General features: G+C 38.1%; 1 protein-coding gene across 2 annotated transcripts in view; it reads right to left on the bottom strand.

The window, feature by feature from the left end:
• The window catches only part of MMP16 (matrix metallopeptidase 16), a 138,680-nt gene that overhangs the window by 36,914 nt on the left and 78,610 nt on the right, over window positions 1-23,156 (bottom strand). For both annotated transcript variants that reach the window (XM_072410960.1, XM_072410961.1), the window contains 2 exons: window positions 19,903-20,207; window positions 2,686-2,847 (listed from right to left, as the gene is read on the bottom strand). In XM_072410960.1, coding sequence (XP_072267061.1) covers window positions 2,686-2,847; window positions 19,903-20,207 — 467 coding nt within the window. The remainder of the gene's footprint in view (window positions 1-2,685; window positions 2,848-19,902; window positions 20,208-23,156) is intronic.

Here is a 23,156-nt window from a genome sequence, read left to right as displayed (position 1 = left end):
CATCTCTTTGCAGATCTCTACACTGGCTTCCATTTCACCTTAGAATCAAATTTAAGCTCCTGTGCTTTGCCTTCAAATCCCTCCACAGTTTTCGCCCCACCTACATTTCTGACCCTGTAAAAAAATCCTCACTCATAATCCCATCACACGCACGGCCCCAAGAATTTTCTAGAGCTGCCCCGACTCTCTGGAATGGTCTTTCTCGTCCTATTCGGCTTGCTCCTACTTTCTGCCCATTTAAAAGAGCGCCCAAAACCCATTTTTTCAAACTTGCCTACCCATTTTCTTCTGTCTTTTGAAACCGTCACTACTTCCCACCACTACATATCTCACCTTCTATTGTGTGTTAGTTCCCCCTGCCTCCTAAATTGTAAGCTTTTTGGGGTAGGGTCCTCTCCTCCTGTGTCACTGTCTGTATCTATCTGTCACTTGCAACCCCTATTAAATGTGCAGCGCTTCGTAATATGTTTGTGTCATATAAATCCTGTTTATTCTTATTATTATTAATACTATTATTAATATTAATAATGTACTTACCACTGCATCTTTAGCTTTGAATTGTTGAGCATCAAGCTACTATGCAGGGTACAAGTCTACTTTTAGCAGCAGGTTCTATTAACAACAATAGAAGCTAGGTCAACTACTGAGCCCAGATCTGGCAGATCAACAACTTGTGCACTACTTGTGCACTACTTTGAAGATTAGTAATGAGACTAACCAGTGGTAATTATCTAACAAATAGCACATCTTAGATAGATTTTTGATTTGAAAACTTTTGCATTAGTTTTTTTGCCCTGTCCGTGTCCTATTAAGATGATTTTTGTATATCTGCTGTTCTAATAACATATTGGTCCTGATTTATTAAAGTTCTCCAAGACTGGAGAAGATACACTTTCATCAGTGATCCAGCAAATCTAAAATGGATCTGGTCCAGGATTGAAAACATTTCCTAACAAATAGCAAATAACTTTTAAGGAATCTTTTCCAGGTTAGCTGGATCAACCAAGTTCACTGATGAAAGTGTATTTTACCCAGGTTTGGAGATCTTTTATAAATAAGGCCAACTGGGTAAGTAGGGTAAATTTTTTAAAAGTGAGAAGTTAGTTCACAGCAAAAAAAGTGTCACACTGAAAGATAAAGGTTCCAGGGCTATTCTAAGAAGCAAAGTGACAATCACAATGGCTCTCCAAGGCCTATGGTACACTGTGATAATACATTTCTTTTTTTTTTGTCATAGGTCTTAGGAGGCATTGCAATAGGCATATAGGGAAGCATATAAATGTAGGGCCCGTGTCCATGATAAATTCAGGTTTTTAGGTGTTTATAATGCTTCTGAGATCATTTTGAATTAAGTAGCCTGTGCATTAACCTCTTTCAGACCTGCATTAGACTTTCAGCTGCCTCAACCCGATTCACATTGCTTTTGCATTCCCAGTGACCTATATGTAGAAAGAAATGTTTTTTTACAAAAGCCCAGAGATGAAAGCCATACTGCTGCTTTAGGACATAAGAAAGCAATTCAACCTAGTGGCCTCCTACAACAAGGTGTAATTCTCTTTCACCTAATGTCTCCCTTATGTTGATAATTAACATTTCACAGTTTGTGGAATGCATATTTCAAAGGGGCTCATTAAAGCTCAACTAAGCAGAACTGAAGTGATTCAACATTATAATGCCTTTGTTTAAATGTAACCAAGTACATTCTGTTCCAATCAATGTGATTTGTGGTACCACAAAGCAGGGGGCATTTGCTAAGGTACAATTGGGGTGCATGCCTTATTAATTTAGGAAACTCTAATTTCTAGCAGCACACACCAAGCTACATTAGTTGCATGTCTCTTCTCATAATGGAACAAATCCCTTGTGATTCTTTATTGAAAGGGATACAATATAAAATGTTTTTAAGCAAAGTACAGAATTTATGTTACAGCTGACATTCGTTTCCATCATGAGTAATGTAATACATAGGCAAGAAGAAAAACATATACAGGTAATTATATATTTTTTTATTGTTGATCTAGAGGTAGGATCTGCACAGAAAAAAATCTATATAAAGCAATATGTCTGTGAAGGTTCTCATTTATCCAGGTCATTGTATTTATGGTAGTAGTTAGTCACATTCAATGGGTCTTGTTCCAAGAACCAATTAAATGTCACTTACTACTACTAGATATATAAACCAACCATACTTGGCTGATTGGATAGAGCAAAAGCTGTGTGCCTAAACCAGGCATTATTATGTTTATAGCATTTACTTATGTAAAATACATTATAACTGATTACTGGTCCATCCAATCCCTCAAAGTCCCCGTTAACCTCCAAGAAATCAAACACAAACATCAAAAATCTTAAGCTTGGTATGTTTGATATTTACCTAATTTTTAAGTGCTAAGATGTCTATGGTCTTTAGAGTGCTATTCTGAGTATGATTATTGTTTATATATTGTAGTTTAGAGATGTATATTGCTATGCTTTGTGTTTCCATTTCTGTTTTATATGCTTTCTTTGGTTTATTTTATTTTACTGTGCTGCTGATGTTTTACTGAGTTTTATGTTATTTTATATGTACAGTAAAAAATTCAATAAAAAATTTTGTTTAAAAAATGTTATGCTTGGCAGTGGGATAAGACAATGACAAACCAGTCACAGAAATAAATGCTGATAATTTATGATTTTGATAATTACCATATATTTTCTGGATTCCCTGTAAGTCATCAGTAGGTAGCTTGAAATTGTCCGTCTCCATGTACTGATAAAATGGCGCCATGATAGCCGTCGGATCATTGGAGTGCTCCAATCCTAACGCGTGACCCAATTCATGTACGGCAACCAAAAATAGGTCATTTCCTGGGGAAGAAAATAAATGAAAACCCTTTTGTCAAAGAATGTAATCAATAATGTAATTACGCACTCATGAACCATTGAAATCCTATGTAATTAGTTTAGGAGAGGGCTCAAAACAGTTGGGGGGAAGAAACAATTTCTCTTGTAATTGCATAAAAGGCAAGCAGGTGCTAAAGATCATTTAACATTATTGTCACTAATTGTTTACATTATCAGGATAAACTAACAGGAAGCAATCACATCAGTGCTAACACCCTTTATTTTATGGCAGGTGCCATTTGTATTCTCGATTGTGCATTTTTGTACTGCATTCATTATGGATAAAGTGGCATAACTGGATGACAATATGAATAAAATGTAACCTATAAACACATCAATAAAGCTAAATTAAACTTCTATCAGCTAGCATCAGTTTCGTGGTATATGCTTTAGAGAATACAAACAATAGCCTTGTAAAGTCCAAACAGTCGTCCCATAGGCACAGTCATCTAAAAACGTTTTCTGCCACTACTAGGTTGTACTATTGCTCTCCCCTCCAAACACAACCCCATTCTATTAAACTTGTAAAGCCTAATATATTTCTTTATCAGTCTTTATTCATCCCTGCTAACCTCCACAATCTGGTGGTCTACTGTTTTAAAGGCCACAATCCTTTCCTCTATTCCACACCACCCAAACATTTTTATATTGGTGCTGTGCCTATCAATGATGCCACTGGTAGATAAGTCAGCACTTCTGCTGCAAAGTGAAGTCCGACGCCAAAGAAAAAGAAGGGATCCAAAGACATTTTATAAAATTCATTCATAAACGTATGTGTCTATCTGGATAAGATCGGGCCTATGGAAAACTAAAGCATTCCAACGCATGCTCAACCATGATCCCATTCAACTCAGGTTGAGAACCATTTTGTGTACATATTTGCATGCAACTACAGATGCAGTGGATTGAGGTGCAAGTAGCTTCTAGCCAAGCGTTTGCTTTTCCTCCTCTGCAGGAAGAACTACACCTCAACCTCATTCAGCTTCATGACAAAGTTGTTGTCAAACTCTGAGGTTGACAGCATAGTAGTTGAAGTGACCACTTTGGTTTTCAGCCGTAAGTCTGAAAGGGGACCTAGGAACCATAAGACTGAATTCTACATTCAAACACTGCATTCCAGAATAAAATGGTTCATAAAATATAAACCCACAATGTACACAAACTCCAAAAAAAGGTAAAATAATGTCACAGTAAAAGAGAAAAATGCTTTTTAGTTTACTTAAGGTTTATTTAAATTGCAAAAATTTCACCCATATTAAACATGAAAAAAAAAACAATTCTCACTTGGAGCAGCAATTGTGTGACAAAAGGGCTAACCCTTAGGACCTGGGGCTAGCACTAAAGGGAGTCTAAAGAAACAATGTTTTCAATAAATGTAAGTGTTTTAGCTATACCAGAACCAACAATACTGTGAGCATAGCTGCATGTCATCCACAGTTCAAACAACTAAAAATTAATATAATAGTATTATTTAGGTAATTATTCTGGCCATGTCTGAAGAGTCAAGTAAGGATTTCCTTACACCCCTCCCCACATAAAGAATATTAGGCATAGTTGCCCAAGGGGTAATAAATATAGAATTTATAAAACAAAAGCCTACATGTTCTTTCATTGTAAATTATTTACATTTCCATACATAAAGAGTGCCTGGAAATCACAGACAACACAGTGGTGAAGGGAGAGGCTAGCATTTCCTCCAGGTGGAATTGTGTGTGTCCAATATAAAAGAGAATGGTGGTAAGACTCTTCAAGGAAGGAAGTCCTTGCCCAGGCTGTTAAAACAGAAACACAGCTCTTGGCATAGAAAATCAGAAGAGCTATTTTAAAACAGAGTCATTGAAAACTGGTATAGTAATCATCAGCTGTGTTATAGCTTTAGAAATTTTAACAGAAGTATATCATACTAGCGTGAAATCCAGAGTGGTTATCAGAGGCCGGAGTGGATGTTATTTTATCTGCAGCTAAAACAGCCTACATATCCCAGAAACTGACAACAGAACCCATTGGAATTCATTTATAAACTTTACGTCCAGAACACACATTACAGATACACTGGGATTCTTGTGACCTTAAAAGGCAGACCTGCCAAATATGGACACTTAAATCACGTCTAGTACAACTAGTTAAGAATAGCAACATGTACAATATGACATTCCATGCTCATACATTTTATGTTATGAATTCTATGTTATTTATAAGACAAATCAGATCTTCAGATACTACAGCAAATGTAATAAAGATGAACTCCAGTTTATGTACAACTCCCCCTTCTTCTAAAAAATAAATGTAAAAGAGAACTAAATATGACTATATTACATGACTATGTTACTATAGCTACAGGGACATTGCCAGTCTACTAAAAAACATATTTACCCTTAGGCACCCACTGTGAACAAATCTTAGTTCTGCATTTACTTTCTTTGATATCTTCCCTCCTTATATTTACCAAGGCATCTTCTGCTAGCCTACTACTTTGAGTATTGCTATCTTCCTGTTGTTGGCCTATAGTCCCACAGAAAGGACATTTAATTCAATAACCCTTGGACAGATCCCAAAGATGACCGTGCATCTGCCATGAAAAATGTCAGTGTCTTACATTGCAGACAAGAATTTAGCACTCTAAAGCAAGCTACAGACCTAAAACCTGGACCATTTGACTGGGGACTTTGGACATGTGCCCCAGATGCCAGACCCATTTGGGCTGATTTTATTAAAAGTCTCCAAGGCTGCAGAGGATACACTTTCATCAGTTAAGCTGGGTGATCCAGGTCTCACTTTTACAGGCCTCAATGATAAAAGTGTATCCTCTGTAGCCTTTGAGAGCTTTAAAAATCAGGCCCACTGTGTTATGCAGAATCTGAGAACATGTAATGTTTTCTATTTGGGCTTGTACCCCCATTACATATTACCAATACCATAAATCAGGGGCCCCCAACCCCCGGTCCAGCTGTCAGACGGTCGCAGCTCTCTAGTAGGTGGACCGCGGCCTGTGCCCCCCCCCCCAGTGTGGTCAGGAGAAGGACCCCTCTGGGGGGGCGCACCGGCCAGAGCTGCACACCATGTCTCCAGTACAAGTCGCAGGCTCATGGCAGTGGGCGGGTTGTGTCTCTGGAAACAAGCTGCCCTCTCTCCCATCACAGGCTAAGAGCTGCAAAGGGAGAGTGGGTAGGTTCTGGCATAATGATGTCACTCTGGGGGAAGTTTCTTCCCCTTTGAGTGACACGAGGCTCTCCACGCATGCGCGGTCCGGATTGCATAGATTTAGTGATCCGCTAGCTCCAAAAGATTGGGGACTACTGCCATAGATCATATATAGTAATAATAAAATATTATTAGGGATTCTCATGGTCTACTATGGTCCATATTGTCTGGATATCACATTCTGAACCATTATCACCTATGTTAGTGATTTTTAGTGAGTATTTATATGTTAAAGATTCTTTAAGCATGTAAGAATAGTATTATTTCCTCTTAAAACACAAAAAACTAAATAAAAAAGTTTATAAATATGAAAATTTTGACGATGGTCAGTAACTAAGCTTGATATCCACCTCTAATGACTCTGGTCACCAATTTGAGTATTTTACTCATGGCAAGAAGGGTACAATTATTTTTGAAACAAGGATTTTATGCTGTCTGGGTGGCAATGTGGCAGCACCCAGAGGGGGAATAACAAGATGTCGAAGAGGACAGACTGGAGAAAAGTTTTGTTTACACAAGAGTTTATAAAAAACAAAATAGTTTATTCATATTGGGTCAATATTGGGCTGCAGTTTCTGTAATTTTTGGAAAAGAATAGGTTTCCTTTCATTTGATATTTTCCTGCATAATTTACAGTCTGTGGCTGTGTTGGCTGCTGCTGAAAACATTTCCGCATGAACTTTGCTTTCGCTGTCTGTGACTGCTCCTATTACCTATATTGTTGCTACTGATTAGGAAAAAATGCTCTGCAACTAACTAGCCCTCCATCTCAAAACCAAATTTACTCTCCTTTTCTCTCTCCCCTCTCCCCTGTAATTTATGTATGCTTACTTTTATATGCTATACCTTGACCTGTTATTGTTACTGTTAAATTTGTTGTCATTTCTCTTCGATAAATTCAATAAAAACACAATTTAAATAAAACATTCCAGAACCATGCTATGATTGTTTCCTTTAGCTTTCTCCCTAGCCCAGTCAATGCACGTTTTTTCTGGGGCAGATTATGTGAATGGGTCACATGTTTCTTGACTGCCCAAAGTTCCCTTGATGCACATCTCACAGGTTACCCTGACCCAATCATTGAATATGCTATGGGCTTTGCAATTAACCCAAAACATGGCAGGTGACAATAAAAAGGATACTCTCAACTATACGTTAACATTGTTTTATGGAAAAATAGCACAATGTGTATAATTTTTTGGTGCATGTCCCTACAGACTCCCCATACATCCCCAGCAATGTTGGTGACATATGTGTTTAAGTGCTTTGCATCTAACTCAAAAAGTTTAACCCTATAGATTGCAATACAATGTGTCCCCAAAATCAAAATAGTGAAATGAAATTTAGGCCAGTAATTTTGCCCATCCCTAACATTGTATGACACAAACTGAATCTCAACTTGGACATTTGTCCTTTATTTGAACTTTTTTCTTAACTTTCTTAACGCTCTTATTCCTTTTAATTCTCACATACCGTTACATTGATTAAATATAAATACAATATTTGTTTAATAAATACCCCATTTTAGATGAATTACCCTGTGATTTATCTATTTTTTGTAGCATACCCTTAGGTGCCCTCAGCCTCTGAATCCATCTTACACAGTTCAGAAGTTTATGGGCCAGGTTATTGGGTTTTCTGCATAGTTTATTGCAGCCAGTTGGCTCTCTGTGTGCAGATGCCCCGTTTATTCTAACTAATTAATGTACAGCGCTGCGTAATATGTTGGCGTTATAAAAATCCTGTTTAATAATAATAAAAACTAAGTCCACTATCTGACAGCACAATCTCTGCACATATGCCCTCTAAAATGTGTTTGGTTTCTCTAATAACCTTTCAAAATCCTAGTTATGTCACTGATAGAACATAGTAGAGAGTGGCAAACTGGCAAATAAGCATCTCGCACACTGCAAAAATTTTATCTAATTTTATTTATTGTTATTAAATGCTAAACGACTTTCCTGCGTTTTAATTAGATGAAAGCTCTTTGTTAAGTATTATTTCATGTAATGCCAGATGTGCTTTGTTAACAGAAGTACCGGATTACAAAATAAATGAAAATACATCAATATTACTAAAGTAGATTTTGATTCTTCTGTAAAATTTGAGCCACGCAGAGTGACAGTAAAAATATTCTCCATCATATTTGAGAATATTGCATGGCTAACCTTGTGTCTGAGCACCGAACTGGAAGATTGACAGCCAAGCCATTCAACTCCCACCAGAGAAACAAGCCAAGAATGTTTGAGGAAGCCCTAGTTTAATTCATGTCCTCATGTAGGTCATCTGAATTTGACCTAATTTGAAGTGCAGCTAGAAAAATAGATTTACGCCCTGAAAGCAAACTGTTCAGAAAGTCCCAACAGGGATTTTATTGCTAAGAGCAAGCATGGTAGGCTTGAAGCACTAATGTTCACCAAGGGTTGTGTTCTATGGGAAAAAAAACATTACTTTAGTTGTGTTTTAGCTGTTTAATGATTCATTAAAATTACAGTTAAATTAAGCTGACATATTTGAATGAAGACCATGAGTAAATGTTTTCTTGAGAGATTATGTGTAGGTTGAAAATGTCGTTTTTGTAAAGAAATTTTAGGATGAACTGCAGAGAGGTAGAATTTTATGAGATATGATGTCTGACATCAAGCCGCCTCCATGTTAGTAAACCTCTAGCCCATTATTATGGATACCACCAGTCTCAATGGGAAATAAATTCCAAGTATAATCCCTGCCAATGTCATGGCTACTGGTAAAAATGAGTCTGAAGGAAATCCCACTTCTCTGTTTATTAAGGCATGACCCTAGACCATTTCCAAAAATGTCCTCTTTCAGAGACAAAGGGTCTGATTTATTAAAGCTCTTCAAGGCTGGAGAAAATATTAATTCTTCAGTGAAGCTGGGTGATCCAGCAAACCTGGAATTGACTCCTTAAACAGTAATTTGCTATTTATTACCAAATGTTTTCAATCCTGGACCAGATCCATTCCAGGATCACTGATGAAAGTATCTTCTCCAGCCTTGGAGAGCATTAATAAATCAGGCCCAGAGAATCTTGTCTACATAGAACCCATTAAAAGGTATGTTAAACAGTTTCCTAGCAGACATCTCCGCTTATCAATGGGCAGTTTGGTCGTATAATTTATAATGACAGATTGATATTTGCTGAAACTTCCCAATAGTTTCCCTCTAAATGATTAGGTTTTACCAGCTGGCATATAACCAAACACCTAGTAAATCAATATAGTCTAAATATTGAAATGTTACTGGGAGGCGGAGAAAATACATAGACACGGGAACTGACTTTCAAAATTTAAAAAAAATTGGCTTGACAATGCATTTAAGGAACACTATTCAAAAGCTATCAGGACTGGTTGACTTTATCATCTATATAGACTGAAAAATGCGTATGTAGTTTATGTATTCAATATATTCATATTTTATTCATAAATTTATATGCATAAATGTCACCAGACAATGCCTTTCCGGGACAGATAGGTGAGAAAAGATAAGGGAAAGTATGACCATTATATGGAAGAATTGTCTTATATACTATATAAGATATTGTATTTTATATATTGGATTCCATAATTCGCCACAGTGTTAATGTAATATTGCGGATCACAATAAATGTGGAATATTGTTCTACTAGAACCATTACCACGCAGTTTTAACATAGTATATATAAAAAGATTCCAAAAGATTCAGATATTCTGAAAAAAAATGTTAGGAATTTTGTAAAAGTATAAAACATTAATAAAAAACTGCATGCATTTACAAAATCTTTTTACCATTTTACAGTGTGACTGTTTTATAATTGAATACATTTCGAAATTTACTTCTCAAATAAACATTTATTACAAAATGTAGCAATACTGGTGCTATAAATTATGGGTCTTGCCAAAGACATTCGCTTCCTTCTCCCGTATAAACTGTTGGGAGGGGGGAGTTGTTTTGACGTATTTGGTTGAACATAGACGTGGAAATAAATAAACCAATTATTGCAGTTATTTAGAAAAACATAACGAAATCATTTTTAATGAAACTATTGCAACCATTTATATTCGTTTAGTCTCTTGTAATCCCCTACACAGCAGCACTGGAAGAGAGAAGAGCATCACTAGAATCCAATCAGGCATTGTGAGCTCACATGTGCCTAAAAGGAACAGGCACAGAGGTATGCTTCATCAGGTAACTTTCCAATGTCCATTTACATGGTGGGAACAGTTGAGTAACCTACTGGTTAATTGATAGCCTACTGGTCCATTAAACTGGTTGATGGAAATTATTCATGAATAATGTGCTTTCTTATGATGGAGACACGCAGCAGGGGCACAAGAGCACGACGTTGTGCCATCTGATATTCCTTCCCTGACCCTCTTTCCCATAGATTGCTTCCAGGGACAGTGATCTATCTGATATCTGTATGAGGCTTTAGAGTATAGTTTCACTAAATTATCAATTTCACACACTCCTCTGCCCTCATAATGTTAAAATATTCATCTTGTTCCAGAGCCATAACCTGCTCCTTAACAGTAAAAATATTTACCATGCATGCACATTGGCTTAAATGAGGCCATATCTAAATCTCCAGTCTTGATATAAAGTTCCATTTAGGTTTTCAATGTCAATGCTAAACATAGGAGTGAGATAGTTAAAAAACTGGAGAGATCCTTGAAGTTTAAATTCGGAAGGGGGGGGATTTGGAAAAGTTTAGTAAAATGTAGACCTAAAATTAAATGTATCTTGCCCTACAAACATGCTGGCTTAAACACAACTGATAGGTACTCATGTCAATACTACCAATTTATTTTCCTTTACATTTTATACACGAGGCCAACAGTGGTTCTGTTTTATTAACTTCGGTGAGAAATTGGATGTGCTGAGAGAAAATAAGTTTTACTGGAAATTGGCAGCTGCAGTGCAGAGATAGGCACTTATGCCCAGGTGAATGATCCAAAGTACTTGTAATCAAAAATACTGTCCTTAAAACCTTGGGGTAATTACCAGTTTTCAGATGATTGGCAATCAAGTAATTAAACTGTACTTGCTATGTTTCATCAACATAAAATGTGTTCGTTGTTGAGGAAAAAAACGTTTTGAAGAATTCACTCTACTGGGAGCAGGAGCTGTCAGCACATCATAGGAGTGAAGCAATTAAAAGGCACCAGACTGTAACTAGGCATGAAACTGTGACATTAAAAATGCTCTGCTTATACAGATCTTGTAAGAAAAACACAGGCGTCCTGCAACTCTCTAGCTGTTGTGGAGTGCAATGACCATATATATATATATATATATATATATATATATATATATATATATGTAAGCATTTCGGGGTCCCCTATGCAATATGTTAACCTGAGTCCCATAACATATCCTGATTGTGGCCAAACCTTACATAAAGAATCATGTGAACAAAAAACAATTTTCAGATGCCTATGTTGACGTGTTCAATGTCTTCCCACCTACAATTTGTATATAATAACTTTTCTTAGCACAATGCTTAATTCTGGGAATAAGTTAACATACACCACCATGCAGATCTAGCATTCAGTTTTGCTGCAGGGCTATATCTGACAGCAGCCCACTCAGATACAGTGACCTAAAATCAATTGGTACCTGCTGATAGGTTGCTCAGGAGTGCAGGATTCTGGTGAAATAATTTGCATCAAGGTTTGTTCTATAAGCGGTCAATTTAATATATTAAGGTTCGATTTAAAGTGCACCTGTACTCAGACTATGGACATTAAACTATTTACATATTCTTAAGAATCAGTAAAATAAATCTTGCTAAGACTTTAGAGAAAATAGATTCTAACAACTAGTTTCCAAAATCTGCTTGCTAATATAAATGTCTAGCTTAAAGGAATAATTTTCCACAATACATACAGCTACAGAGGTGAATTAAGAGATTGCTTTAAAGTGATTTTTACAACCTAATCAAAGAATTGAGCAAAATTAAGCAAACCCGAATGCAAATACATTAGTATGCATTGTCAGGGTACAGGTACACTTTAAGCACACAATAATGAGTATCCTTGCCGGAAAGGGTTATTTTACCCTAAATACAACGGTTGAAAGTATATAAGGCTATTGCAATAATTTGCTTCTCTTCCTGAAAGATTCTCATGGTGGAAGTCTTGAAAGAGCAAATAGCAGCTCCGAAATCCCCAAGCCTCGTTAAAATGAACCTTTGGTATGGCTGCAAACATTCCATGAATCTTCTAAACTTGGATATTTCAAATCTATTGTACCTGGCCAGCCATACAATTCCTGAAAGATCAACAATGCATTAAAGAAATACATCCATTTATTTTGGTCGGGGCAGGATAGGTAAATCACCTATTCATGGATTTCGTATCCTGCTTAATGCAGTTTGACTTCGAACCGTTCTTCCTACACAAATTTTTTAAAGATTTTCTCAATTAGCGGAAAACTGCCAGACACACGTTATTCAAACACTCTGCAGTGCCAGTTACAAAATTCAGTAAATTAAATGTTATTTTATGAATGTTGGCACAGACATACTATTTTTTTACAACTCCTACACCCAAAATGCTTTTTAAGAATAATATAAAATATATAAAATATAAAAATAGGGTAGGGTACACTAAGGGAATAGCTCAAAGAAGAACTAAAGAAGTGAACAGGTAGCCTGAGCTTCCTTTTGCATCCAAAGATTGTCCTTTGCCAGCAGAGTGAAACCGTTGTTTTCTCTGGGAAGGCAGTGGTCTTATTTCAGATGTCCTTTTTACTCTTTACCGAGTCAAAACAAAAAAGTTCCAACAGCCAGCAGTTCCCCTTTTGGGTACATCCAGTGCTTGGGTAGATGTCCCTGTGCATTATAATCCTATGGGGTTGTGTCTCAAGACGAGTGTAGACTATCCCAATTCCAACTAAACAAAGTTGATCGTTTACAGTCCAATAACTGATCTTATTAACTACATATAGGAGGAGAGGAGGGGAGCATCTCAAGCCTGTCCCCTGCCAGCAGTAGCAACGTGGAACCCTTGTTTTCTGTGGAAGTAGGTCTTTTTTTAAATGTCATTCATGCCCTTTACTGAGTCAAACCTTTAGGTTTTGAGATCTGTAACCATTTGTGTACATCCAATGGCAAAGTAAATGTACTTGTGCTTTGAAGCCCATAGACTTCTATGGCGCTTTGTCTCAAGACGAGTGTGGACAGTCCCATAGAAGTCAATGAGGCTGTACTCTGCAGGTGTATTTACTGATAACTGTCCAATATTTGATCTAAACATATGTGGGGGGATCAGGTGGCTTAGGCTACGTACACACTTGCAATGGTTCTCGTCCGATAATCGTCTCAGGGCCGATATCGGACGGGAATCTTGCGCGTGTACAGCGCCCATCGTCCATCGTCCCAACGACCATCCTGGTGGATTCAGGAATGATGGACGATGAACGATCTTAATGAAAGTGAAGGGGAAAGAGCGCAGCAGGGTGCCACTCCATCCTTCTCCCCCTCCCCTCTCCATAGAGCATAACAGAGTTGTATGTACAGCACTCGTTCGTGCATCGTGCAGTAGTTTGTCTTTGGAAAGGATCATGAAAGATCCTTTCAACGACAATTATTAAACGTGTGTATGCAGCCTTAGGTTAGGGAAATTAGGCAAACATGACTGACACACTTTATTTTTTAATATACATTAATTCTTTGAGGCTATTTTTTTGCTAAGGCTACATTTTTCCCAGGAATATCACAAAAGGTGTGCCAAGTCTTTAAAATGACTCCAAGCCTGATCAGAAAAGCTTGTCCTCCATCAACATGTTGCAAATTTGGATCTTTTCTCTGTGTGGCAAAGAGGTCATATCTTTGCAGGGGTCGTACACACTCTCTTGCTGAGTTCTCCAATCAGTGGGAAGCATGTGATTTCCTGATTGAAGAATTATAGGTCTGACTTATAAAACTTATAAAAGACAGAATTGAGACCATTGTCTCCCCACAGAAAACATTGATTACACCCAGCAGCTGCTGGTAGAAGCCAGACTTTTCTGCTTGGGAAGTGGCTGCTTTAGAAGAAAGCAAACTGTACGACATTGAACACCATTTGTTTTGATGCACCTGGAATCTATTTAGCTGGTTTAAACTGCAGATTCAACCAAAGGCTTTAATTTTCAGTCGTGACTGACATGTACTTTTAAACATTTAGAACTACTATTTATTCTTTTTTTAAGTATTGTAAATAAAAGCTTCAATGACTTCATTTGTTTTAAGAAGTTTCTTGAACATTTGGTTCTGTCTATCAAAGGGGACATTGAAGTAAGTATCTAAAGAACAATGCCAAGCATTAGTGTGCCTCTTGGAACCAGACAAAGGGCCACTTATCTGTAAAAATAGAATTTGGCTTGTCAGGCACCAAACTTTACAGCAGAAAACAACTGAAAATAAACATTTTAGCGCTTTCTCAGAATGGTGCTTAAAAAGAGTTTTCTAAGGATTTCATTGGTTGAAAGTCAATTTCATTAAGCCATTTCCTACTTGAGTTCACAGAAAGGTAACTACATAAAGAAGGACGAATAAACACGCACAGAGAAGTCCTCATGAAAGGCATTTACTGCCTTCTCCTTATAGACACAGTGATTGGGGCCAGCTTTGCCCAAGAAGAAACAAAGACAGCGGGACTGATTGCGTGTGTGCTTGTATCTTTATCCTGCTCTCCGTCACATTATGTATTCATTAAAACGAATGTAATGTAATTTACATTAATACAAATACAACAATCTATATTGATATCAGTCTCCTGATATCCTGATTTCCTACACAGCAGTACTGGGATCACTTTGGGAAGGACAAGGATTCTTTATGGAATAGCTGCATCTCCATGTTCACATTTCTTGGGTAAACATCAATTTAAGTGTATGTCAATGCAAATTAAAAAAAACATAACATGCTACCCTTATAGATACTCTACTCCTGGAGCTCACCAAGCCTAGAAGCCTCGCTAAAACGGTTATTACAGGACCGGCTCTCATGGACATCAGTTTGCCCCACTGTTTATTGTACGCCTATGGTTCGCAATTATCAGTTAAAATGTATTATTCACCCTGCACTCTCTTTGCTGGCTCTATTCCCTGTTCTCCTCTATCCGATAACTAATTTTCACCCTCCTGATTTCTGGGTCTTTGCTCCTGCACCTTTTTTCTCTACTGATACTCTACTTTCTGGTGACACTTCACCCAACCCTGGTCCCCCACACAGCCTCTACTTTCCATATACTCTCAGCAGGACACTCCCTTCTCCTAACCTCCTCCCCATTCACCCTACCCATAAGTTCTTACTCCCTCTCTCTGGCAATCTATGGAATGCCAGATCTGTTGGTAATAAACTAACCTCAATACACAACCTTCTCTTTTCTAAATCTCTGAACTTCCTGGGTCTCACTGAAACTTGGCTTTCCTTCTCTGCTTCTGCTGCTGCTCTCTCCTATGGAGGCCTGCACTTTACACATACCCCTAGACCTGGCAACAAAGTAGGGGGTGGTATGGGTCTCATTCTCTCACCTAACTGTAAATACAGAGTCCTTCCTACCCCACCCACTCTCATTTTCACCTCTTTTGAAGTCCACTCTGTTCGTCTCTTCAGCCCCTTACCCCTCACTGTTGCTGTTGTCTACCGCCCCCCTGGCACAGTATCACAATTTTTGGATAACTTTACCTCTTGGCTCCCAAACATTTATTCCTATGACCTTCCCCACCCTCATCCTGGTGACTTTAATGTTGCAGTGGATGAGCCCAACCTTCCCTCCTCAGCCAAACTGCTCTCCATTACCTCTTCATTTGGACTGACACAGAACATCAATGTCCCACACACATAGCCGGACACACTTTAGACCTGGTATTTTCTAAACTCTGCAACCTCACCCTCCTTGACAACTCACTATTTCCCCTTTCTGATCACAACCTTATCACCTTCAACCTATCAACTCTTGCCCCCCTTTGCCACACCCCAGACCTGGTCAATGGCAGAGAGATATCCATAACCTTGGCCACAACCTTTTCTCAAACTGCCTTGCGTTCCTAACCCCCACTCTCTCCAAAATCACCTCCCCAGATGAAGCTGCCACCCAGTTAAACCACTCTCTTTCTTTGGCTCTGGTTAAAGTTGTCCCTGCCACCTTCCACTACCTCCACCCTACCATCCTCCAACTCTGGCACAACAATCACACGAAACAGCTACGAAATACTGTTCATGCACCTGAACACAAGTAGAGAAAATCTGGCCTCAGAGCTGACTTCATGGACTACAAAGCCCAGCTACAAAGCTTTAACATAGAGCTCACTGTCACCAAGCAAAATTATTTCAACGCTGTCATTTCCTCTCAAGCTTTCAACCCACGCAACCACTTTTCGACAATTGACTCCCTCCTAAACCCCACACCTGCTCCCCCCACAACAACTATCTTTGCCTAAGACATAGCCACCTACTTCAGAGATAAACTTGACAAAATCAGACATGATGTCTCTGCTCCCCGAGCGACTCCAACCATACCCACCCCTTCCACCTGTAAATCATCACTGGCCTCCCTCAGCCCTGTTAAAGTGGACAAAGCCTCTTCTCTTCTCTCATTATCTCCATATACTACCTGACCGCTTGGCCCAATTCCCTTTGATCTACTCCGTGCCCATTCCTCTACCCTGGCCCCTGCCCTAACCAAACTATTCAACCTCTCCCGACATATTTCTAACTGTTAAAAACACCATTATTCGTTCCTCCCCTCAGGCGTTGTCTTGGTGTCACCTTTGACTCGGTCCTCTCATTTACCCTTCAGAACAAGGTCTGAATATTCAAAGTCCTGTTACTTTCTCCTGTGCAACATCTCCAAAATCTGCCCTACCTGTCCCCAGAGAACACCAAACCCCTTGTACACGCTCTTATCATTTCTCATCTGGACTACTGTAACATCCTCCTCTCTGGTATTTCACTAACCCCACTCTCTCCTCTACATTGCATTATGAATGCTGCAGCCAGACTCCACTCTTCCCTCCGCTCCTCTTTTGCCGCTGCATCTCTTTGCAGGTCTCTTGCTGTATGGAATGGAATACACATCATACTCATCATACTACCAATCCTTTATCTTTTCAGCAACATTTTTATTACAACAAGGACAAACTGTGCAATGAAGATCAGGAAGAAGTGTGGGGGGGTGAGGCGGGTGCCCGTGTCAGCCAGCGTTCAGCTTCCTTTCCAAAGTAATAATAATTTAATAGCAGCATGAACATTTCGGCTATCTAGGATTTTTAGCTACATTCCAAATCAGCGATGCAGCTAAAATACTGGAATCTAGCAAAGCAGCAGCAGATTTCCTACAAGGTTGGGGTAGCTGTTGCTTGTACTATGAAGAATGTAATACATATTTTATAACAATGTACGGAGCACAATATACAAGAATTTATAGAGTATTTATGTAATATGCATTCATTGTCTGCTTTGTCCCATTATACTCAGGCAGGCTTTTGAATTGTTCAATATGCTGAATGAAATACGTTCAAATTTTGTTAGTTGTTTTGTAGGGTCCGTTTGCAGCTGAACATGGTTGACAATGGAAGTCTGGTATAAACACATCATCTGTAATGTTAACAATTCCCTCATTACAATAAACTAAAGCTGAACATTTCCCGCTGAGTACAATGGATATATCAAGAGTCAGTAACATCTCAGAGGAAAAAACAGTTCCCCCGACTAATTTTAGGCACCCACACCTATCAACGAAAAAGGTTTCAAGTTATATCTGAACACCGCCTTCTCAATGACCTTGGGGTATATTACCCTCCCTCTGTCTCGATCACCGACTTAGCCATTTTGAAAAGGCTGGTTCTTCTAGGTATAGGGGACAGAATGGAAAGGTACAGAGGGGTACCTGTTATACAACTGAAGATCAGGGTATATATTTTTATATCTTTATATATATCACAAATTTGCTTTAAAGGTTGTGAATTAATAAACAGATGCAGTTCTCCCTAGCCCCTTTTAGCTGGGTGCGCCACCTGTTACTTTTCAGTGAGCACCCGGCTGTTTTTCGGTGGTTACTGAAAAGTTTGGTCATAATACAGAGGCTGACACCGCCTACAGTTTTTTCCCACCCAGCTTAAAAAAAATTTCTGGGGAAAATACTGATTTGAAATACATATGTAATTTGTTTATCTCACCAACTCTATTTATCCAAAGATGAAATTACTATTCAGAACTTTTAATAGTGCAGGTCCATGTGCTGCCACCTTTCCTCCTCCTTGTGCTGCACATCCTGCAAACCTGCTGGCACATCTGCTACAGGTCACACTGTTATACTAGCCATACATTATTCCTATTATCTATTAGACAAAAAAGCCACATCAATCAAAAAATGGTTCCTCTATAATAATGTTAAATTGATATTTAATCAGAATATTGACCACAAATTGTGCCTTGTAAATGAATAAACTAGGTTAGTACAGATTAATATCTGTTTCTGATTATCAAAAAAGTGATGGCACAATAAAAATGTTAGTCAATGACAAAGGATCAGTTTAAATGTTGATTGAAAATAACATTGAGAGAAAAAGGTTTATGCCTAAAATTAGGATGACGGAGCCATGCAATGCAGCACAGCATGCTTGGCTCGCAATGTTGGCTCAGCCTGTTTGCAGGTGACCATAGGGAGATAATATAAAGTCAGGTTTCCAGTTATTATTTTGCAAGAATGCAGAACATCATTGAAAACTGTTTTCTTTTCTGTTACCTGGGGTTCTGTTTTAAAGTTCACAGCAGAACAGTGCAAATATACTCAACTCTGAGCGCCAAACAACAAAAGACAGCAGAGCATAAAATACTATCTAGGAATGCTTCCCATTCTTTTGTTATCTGAAATAATTCAGTAGGTGGATGATTTATTGAAAGGGAAAGTTCCAATCAAACATATGTCATTCTCTTTCAGCATGCTACATGACAGATGCTGAGGAAAAATTGAAAACAATATTATAGTGTTCTGTTTTTATTCCTTCTCGGAATGAAGAAAATGAAGTGTCAATCTTCTGTGATGTTACTGATAAATGTTCGTAACCAGTCAGGGATGTTCAATTAAATATTCAGACACAGTGTGCTTGTTTACAAGTAAATGCTTTTTTCCTACACAGAGCTTCATGTTTCTGTCTTACATATATTACAGTATTATTTTTTTCTTATAAAGAAACCTGGAACATTAAGGCCCATTTTAGACTTGCGGTAGAAAACCAATCTGCAAGTGAATAGCAAACAGCATCTGCACACAGGAGCAGCAAACCCTTGAGTTTGCAGGGCTGTTATTTTTAAAGAAGGGAAAAAGCAAATGCACAGGTCAGAAGGTACATGTTGCTTTCAGGAACTGCACCAATAAACATATGCAAATGCATGCACAAAGTTCCCAACCTTTCACATTTGGTTCAATGGGTGCGGCTGTGGTTGAGTCTATGATTCAATGCAAACAACTAGTAAATAAAAGTGAATTCCAGATTGATGTTACAGAATTTGCAATTGTGGTCCACTAAGCTCTGTGGAATTGCTGCCTGGTCCCAAGCACAGATGAACCCAAACTACTTTTTACGGGGTAGAGATGCTGTTGGCCTCACTAACTAGGGACAGAGATGGTGAATAGGATGCACAAAAAATGTCTTTTGTATGCAAATTTCACAGAGTTGAAAATGGGCCAAACTGTCTCAGTAGTTACAGAGTTGTCTTGGCCCATTTTCACATAACAACCATTGACACGGCCCATTAATGATCTTTTGAAATGAAGAGGAGACAATTGAATATTAAAGATAAATAAAGACAGGATTTCAGAGTCTTACCATCATGATTGGGATTGCCTAATGTCCATGGTTCATCAGAGTCAAAATGCGTATCACCTCCTATTCCAGGTCCCGGGAAATAAGCATGTGCCAAAAATCCCCCCTCACCATCAAACGGTGAGCTGTCCCCATGGAATCCGGATGCAAAAATAATAGTAATGTCCACTTCCCGCTTGCCATTTTCTAACTCATGGTATGGAATTTCTTCAAATGTCAGTGGAGTTACATTCTGCCAGACATCAAAGGCACGGCGAATGGCTTTACGTGTTTCAGTATCTCCCACTTTTGGTGTGACGTTCTTTATACTAAAAGAAAAAAACAAGGAGTATTAAATTTGTATACTTTACCACTGCTTGCTTTTCATGCTTGTCATTACCTGAATAATCAATTACATTTTCTCCTGGTTGTTGTGTTTTATACTTGAGAACATCTTTACCTACTAAAATCCCATGTCATCACGTGTGCACCATATAAAGGAATAAAGTACCACCAGGTAAGATTGCCATCTATTTCTCTAGAATACAAGTCCCAACATCCATTCACCTCATAATAGGAAGCAGTGATGCATATGTGCAGATTCCACATTTTCCAACAAATGTACACAACTCAGACCTTTGTATTCTAAATTACAATCAGAGCACACATATCCCCCAGTAAAACTCTATGCAGGGAAGTATTGTTGTATTTGTTCATTGTGAGACTAATTATTTATTGTTTCTCTAGTATTTAGTATATGATAGAAGTGAAGTAAAGCGTTAGCAGTGTTATAAGGCAAAACCTAGGAAAAAAACAAACAAAACAAAAATAGTAAGTAGGCCCGAAGATAAGAAAGATATAGGCATAGATACACATGACAGGGTGAGGAGGGAAGGGAGGAGAGGTAGGGGTTAAGTATTTACAAGCGCAGGAAAGTGTAATATGAGGTGGTACATGTTCAAGGTGTGGGGTGAAAGGGCAGGCTTATAAGGAGGATTGAAGTAAGTGGGGCAAGTCAGTTGCGGACAGCTTAGGGAAAAATTTCCCACCATTTTTTCCTACTTATTGGAGGTAGAGAGGTTACATAGTCATGGCAGCTCGGAGCGTTTTTTGTAGGTCCATGAGTTAAAAAAATACCTAGACAAGGAAACAAGGGGGTGGGAACCCATCGGGGTATGGAGTTCCCATTAAGTGAAGCCCCACATGACACTGGGTTGTTGTGGGGGCAAGTAGAGAGCTGTGGATATCAGCTAACTGTCCCTGAGGCAGTGTGGTAGTGGCCGGGGGCCTGGTTAGTGAGCCGAATTATTTCGGTTAAGGGGTATTGGATGGGTACTTTCATGGACCTAAAATAGGGTCAATAAGTCCTTTCATACTTTATTTTGTTAATACTGTGTTATTGTTGAATGTCAAATTAAGGGTTAATATTGTGTTAATAAAAGTGCTGCTATAGCCAGTTTATCCCAAAAAAAAGTGCTTGGTGTGTTATTTCAGGTTAATGAGGTTGGAGAAAGTGTGGAGGGATAAATTGGAGTGAAATGGGTAAGTCAATGGCTTCATCTGCTCTACCCCAGTCATGTAAGCCCCAGCAGCAGGCAGTACTGAACTTCCCATTGCTCTCCACATTCATTCTCTATGAGCTGCTGTGGTTTAAGGTTTATTGGTGTGTTACGGGGTTCAGGGTTTAACTACACTGCAACCTCAGCACTAGTCTATATATATAATCCTATTAGTTTGTAATAACATAATATATGTAGCATTTTTCATGCATTTTTCATGCATGGAGAAATATACATGCCATTTTTTTTTCAGTGGGGCATCAGTTATTTTACTTTGTTGCCATCTCTAAGAACAAGTTTATAGGTCAGCATAGACTAAAAAAGAAAACATTTTAATGACTTATCATGCAACTTTTTTTTCACGCCAGTTAATCAGAAGGTGCTTCTTTTACTGCCCATTATAATGACAGTCAATAGAAGGATACCCTACAAGAGTGTGATCATTTAAATATGGCCCTAGGAAAAAAATGTAAGACAATAAAGCTTAATTTAAGCTTAACCCTAACTAACTAAACCATATGTAGTCACTAAAATATACTATAGTTTCCTATAAAACTATTTTAAATTGCCTTTAAGGACCATGAAAAGAAATGTGTAAACTATTATTATGCCCATGATAAATGACAGATTAAAGCTGGAGTCAGGGCAACAATGCAATGCTAAATATTTGCAAGTGCTGTACAGATGTGTGACCTTCTGCACCCAGCATTTATACGTGGCAGCAAAAAATCTGTTTTACAATTTTTGGTCTTTTAGTTAAAAACACATAAATATTTTATTTCCCTGGTAGAAACTTGTATGCTTTCCATTCTCCTCCACAAACACTTGAATCTTGTTATCGTCTTCGTCATTCTAATCAGTCTGGAGGAATCAGTGAGCTTTCTGCTTGCCCGTGATTTCTGGAACTCATCGATCTTACAGGTTTCATATCCTTTGTGTTTCAGAGCTGCTGATGATGACCTGTCTTCGTGTATCATAGTGATTGATTGTTTAATAATCTTGGCTTGCAGTGCCGGGGTTCTAGGTGTGACAACCATAAAAGGAAATGATCTGCATGGGGTTTGTAGGCTTTGCTCTCATGGTTGAACGGATTAGTTTGGGTACCCCAGTTTATTCAGTAACTCAGTTTGCACATACTCTTTGCACATTATCTTGCTTGGACCATCATGAATTTTTATATAAATTTTTGGTCCAAGAACAGTCATTCTTTAGGTAAATGTGAATTCACAGTCCTCACATTATTAATTAATAAACAGCAACTATATATATATATATATATATATATATATACTGTATATTATGCCAATTGTTTATGAAACATGGTCGCAGAGTGCTTTAACAAACTTAAAGAAGTACTAAACTTGTTGGTGGTTATCTTCTGCCATTATCAGCATCTTCAGGTTATTTAGCTTTTTAATGTATTGACACAATCCTACTGGAACAGTTTGCTTTAGAGATCTTTTAATTAGGAAAATAAAAGCTACATTTTGAGAATGACTGTTCCTTGGATCATACTATATAGAAAACCTTTATGATCTATCTTGCAAACGGCATATTAAAGAGGGAGTGTGAAATATGTTGGTTGGATTATTTTTGGAACAGAAGCACCCAAAACTTTATTTATAGTATATTAATTTTCATCTATCCTCACTGATCCCAGTTTATGCACCCCTAGCAACACAATAAAGCTAAATAAAATAATATATATTATTAAACCAG

This window comes from Pyxicephalus adspersus, chromosome 5 (genome assembly GCF_032062135.1).
Source record: "Pyxicephalus adspersus chromosome 5, UCB_Pads_2.0, whole genome shotgun sequence".
In the NCBI taxonomy this organism is placed as follows: Eukaryota; Metazoa; Chordata; class Amphibia; order Anura; family Pyxicephalidae; genus Pyxicephalus; species Pyxicephalus adspersus.
This window is presented reverse-complemented; position numbering and strand designations above follow the sequence as displayed.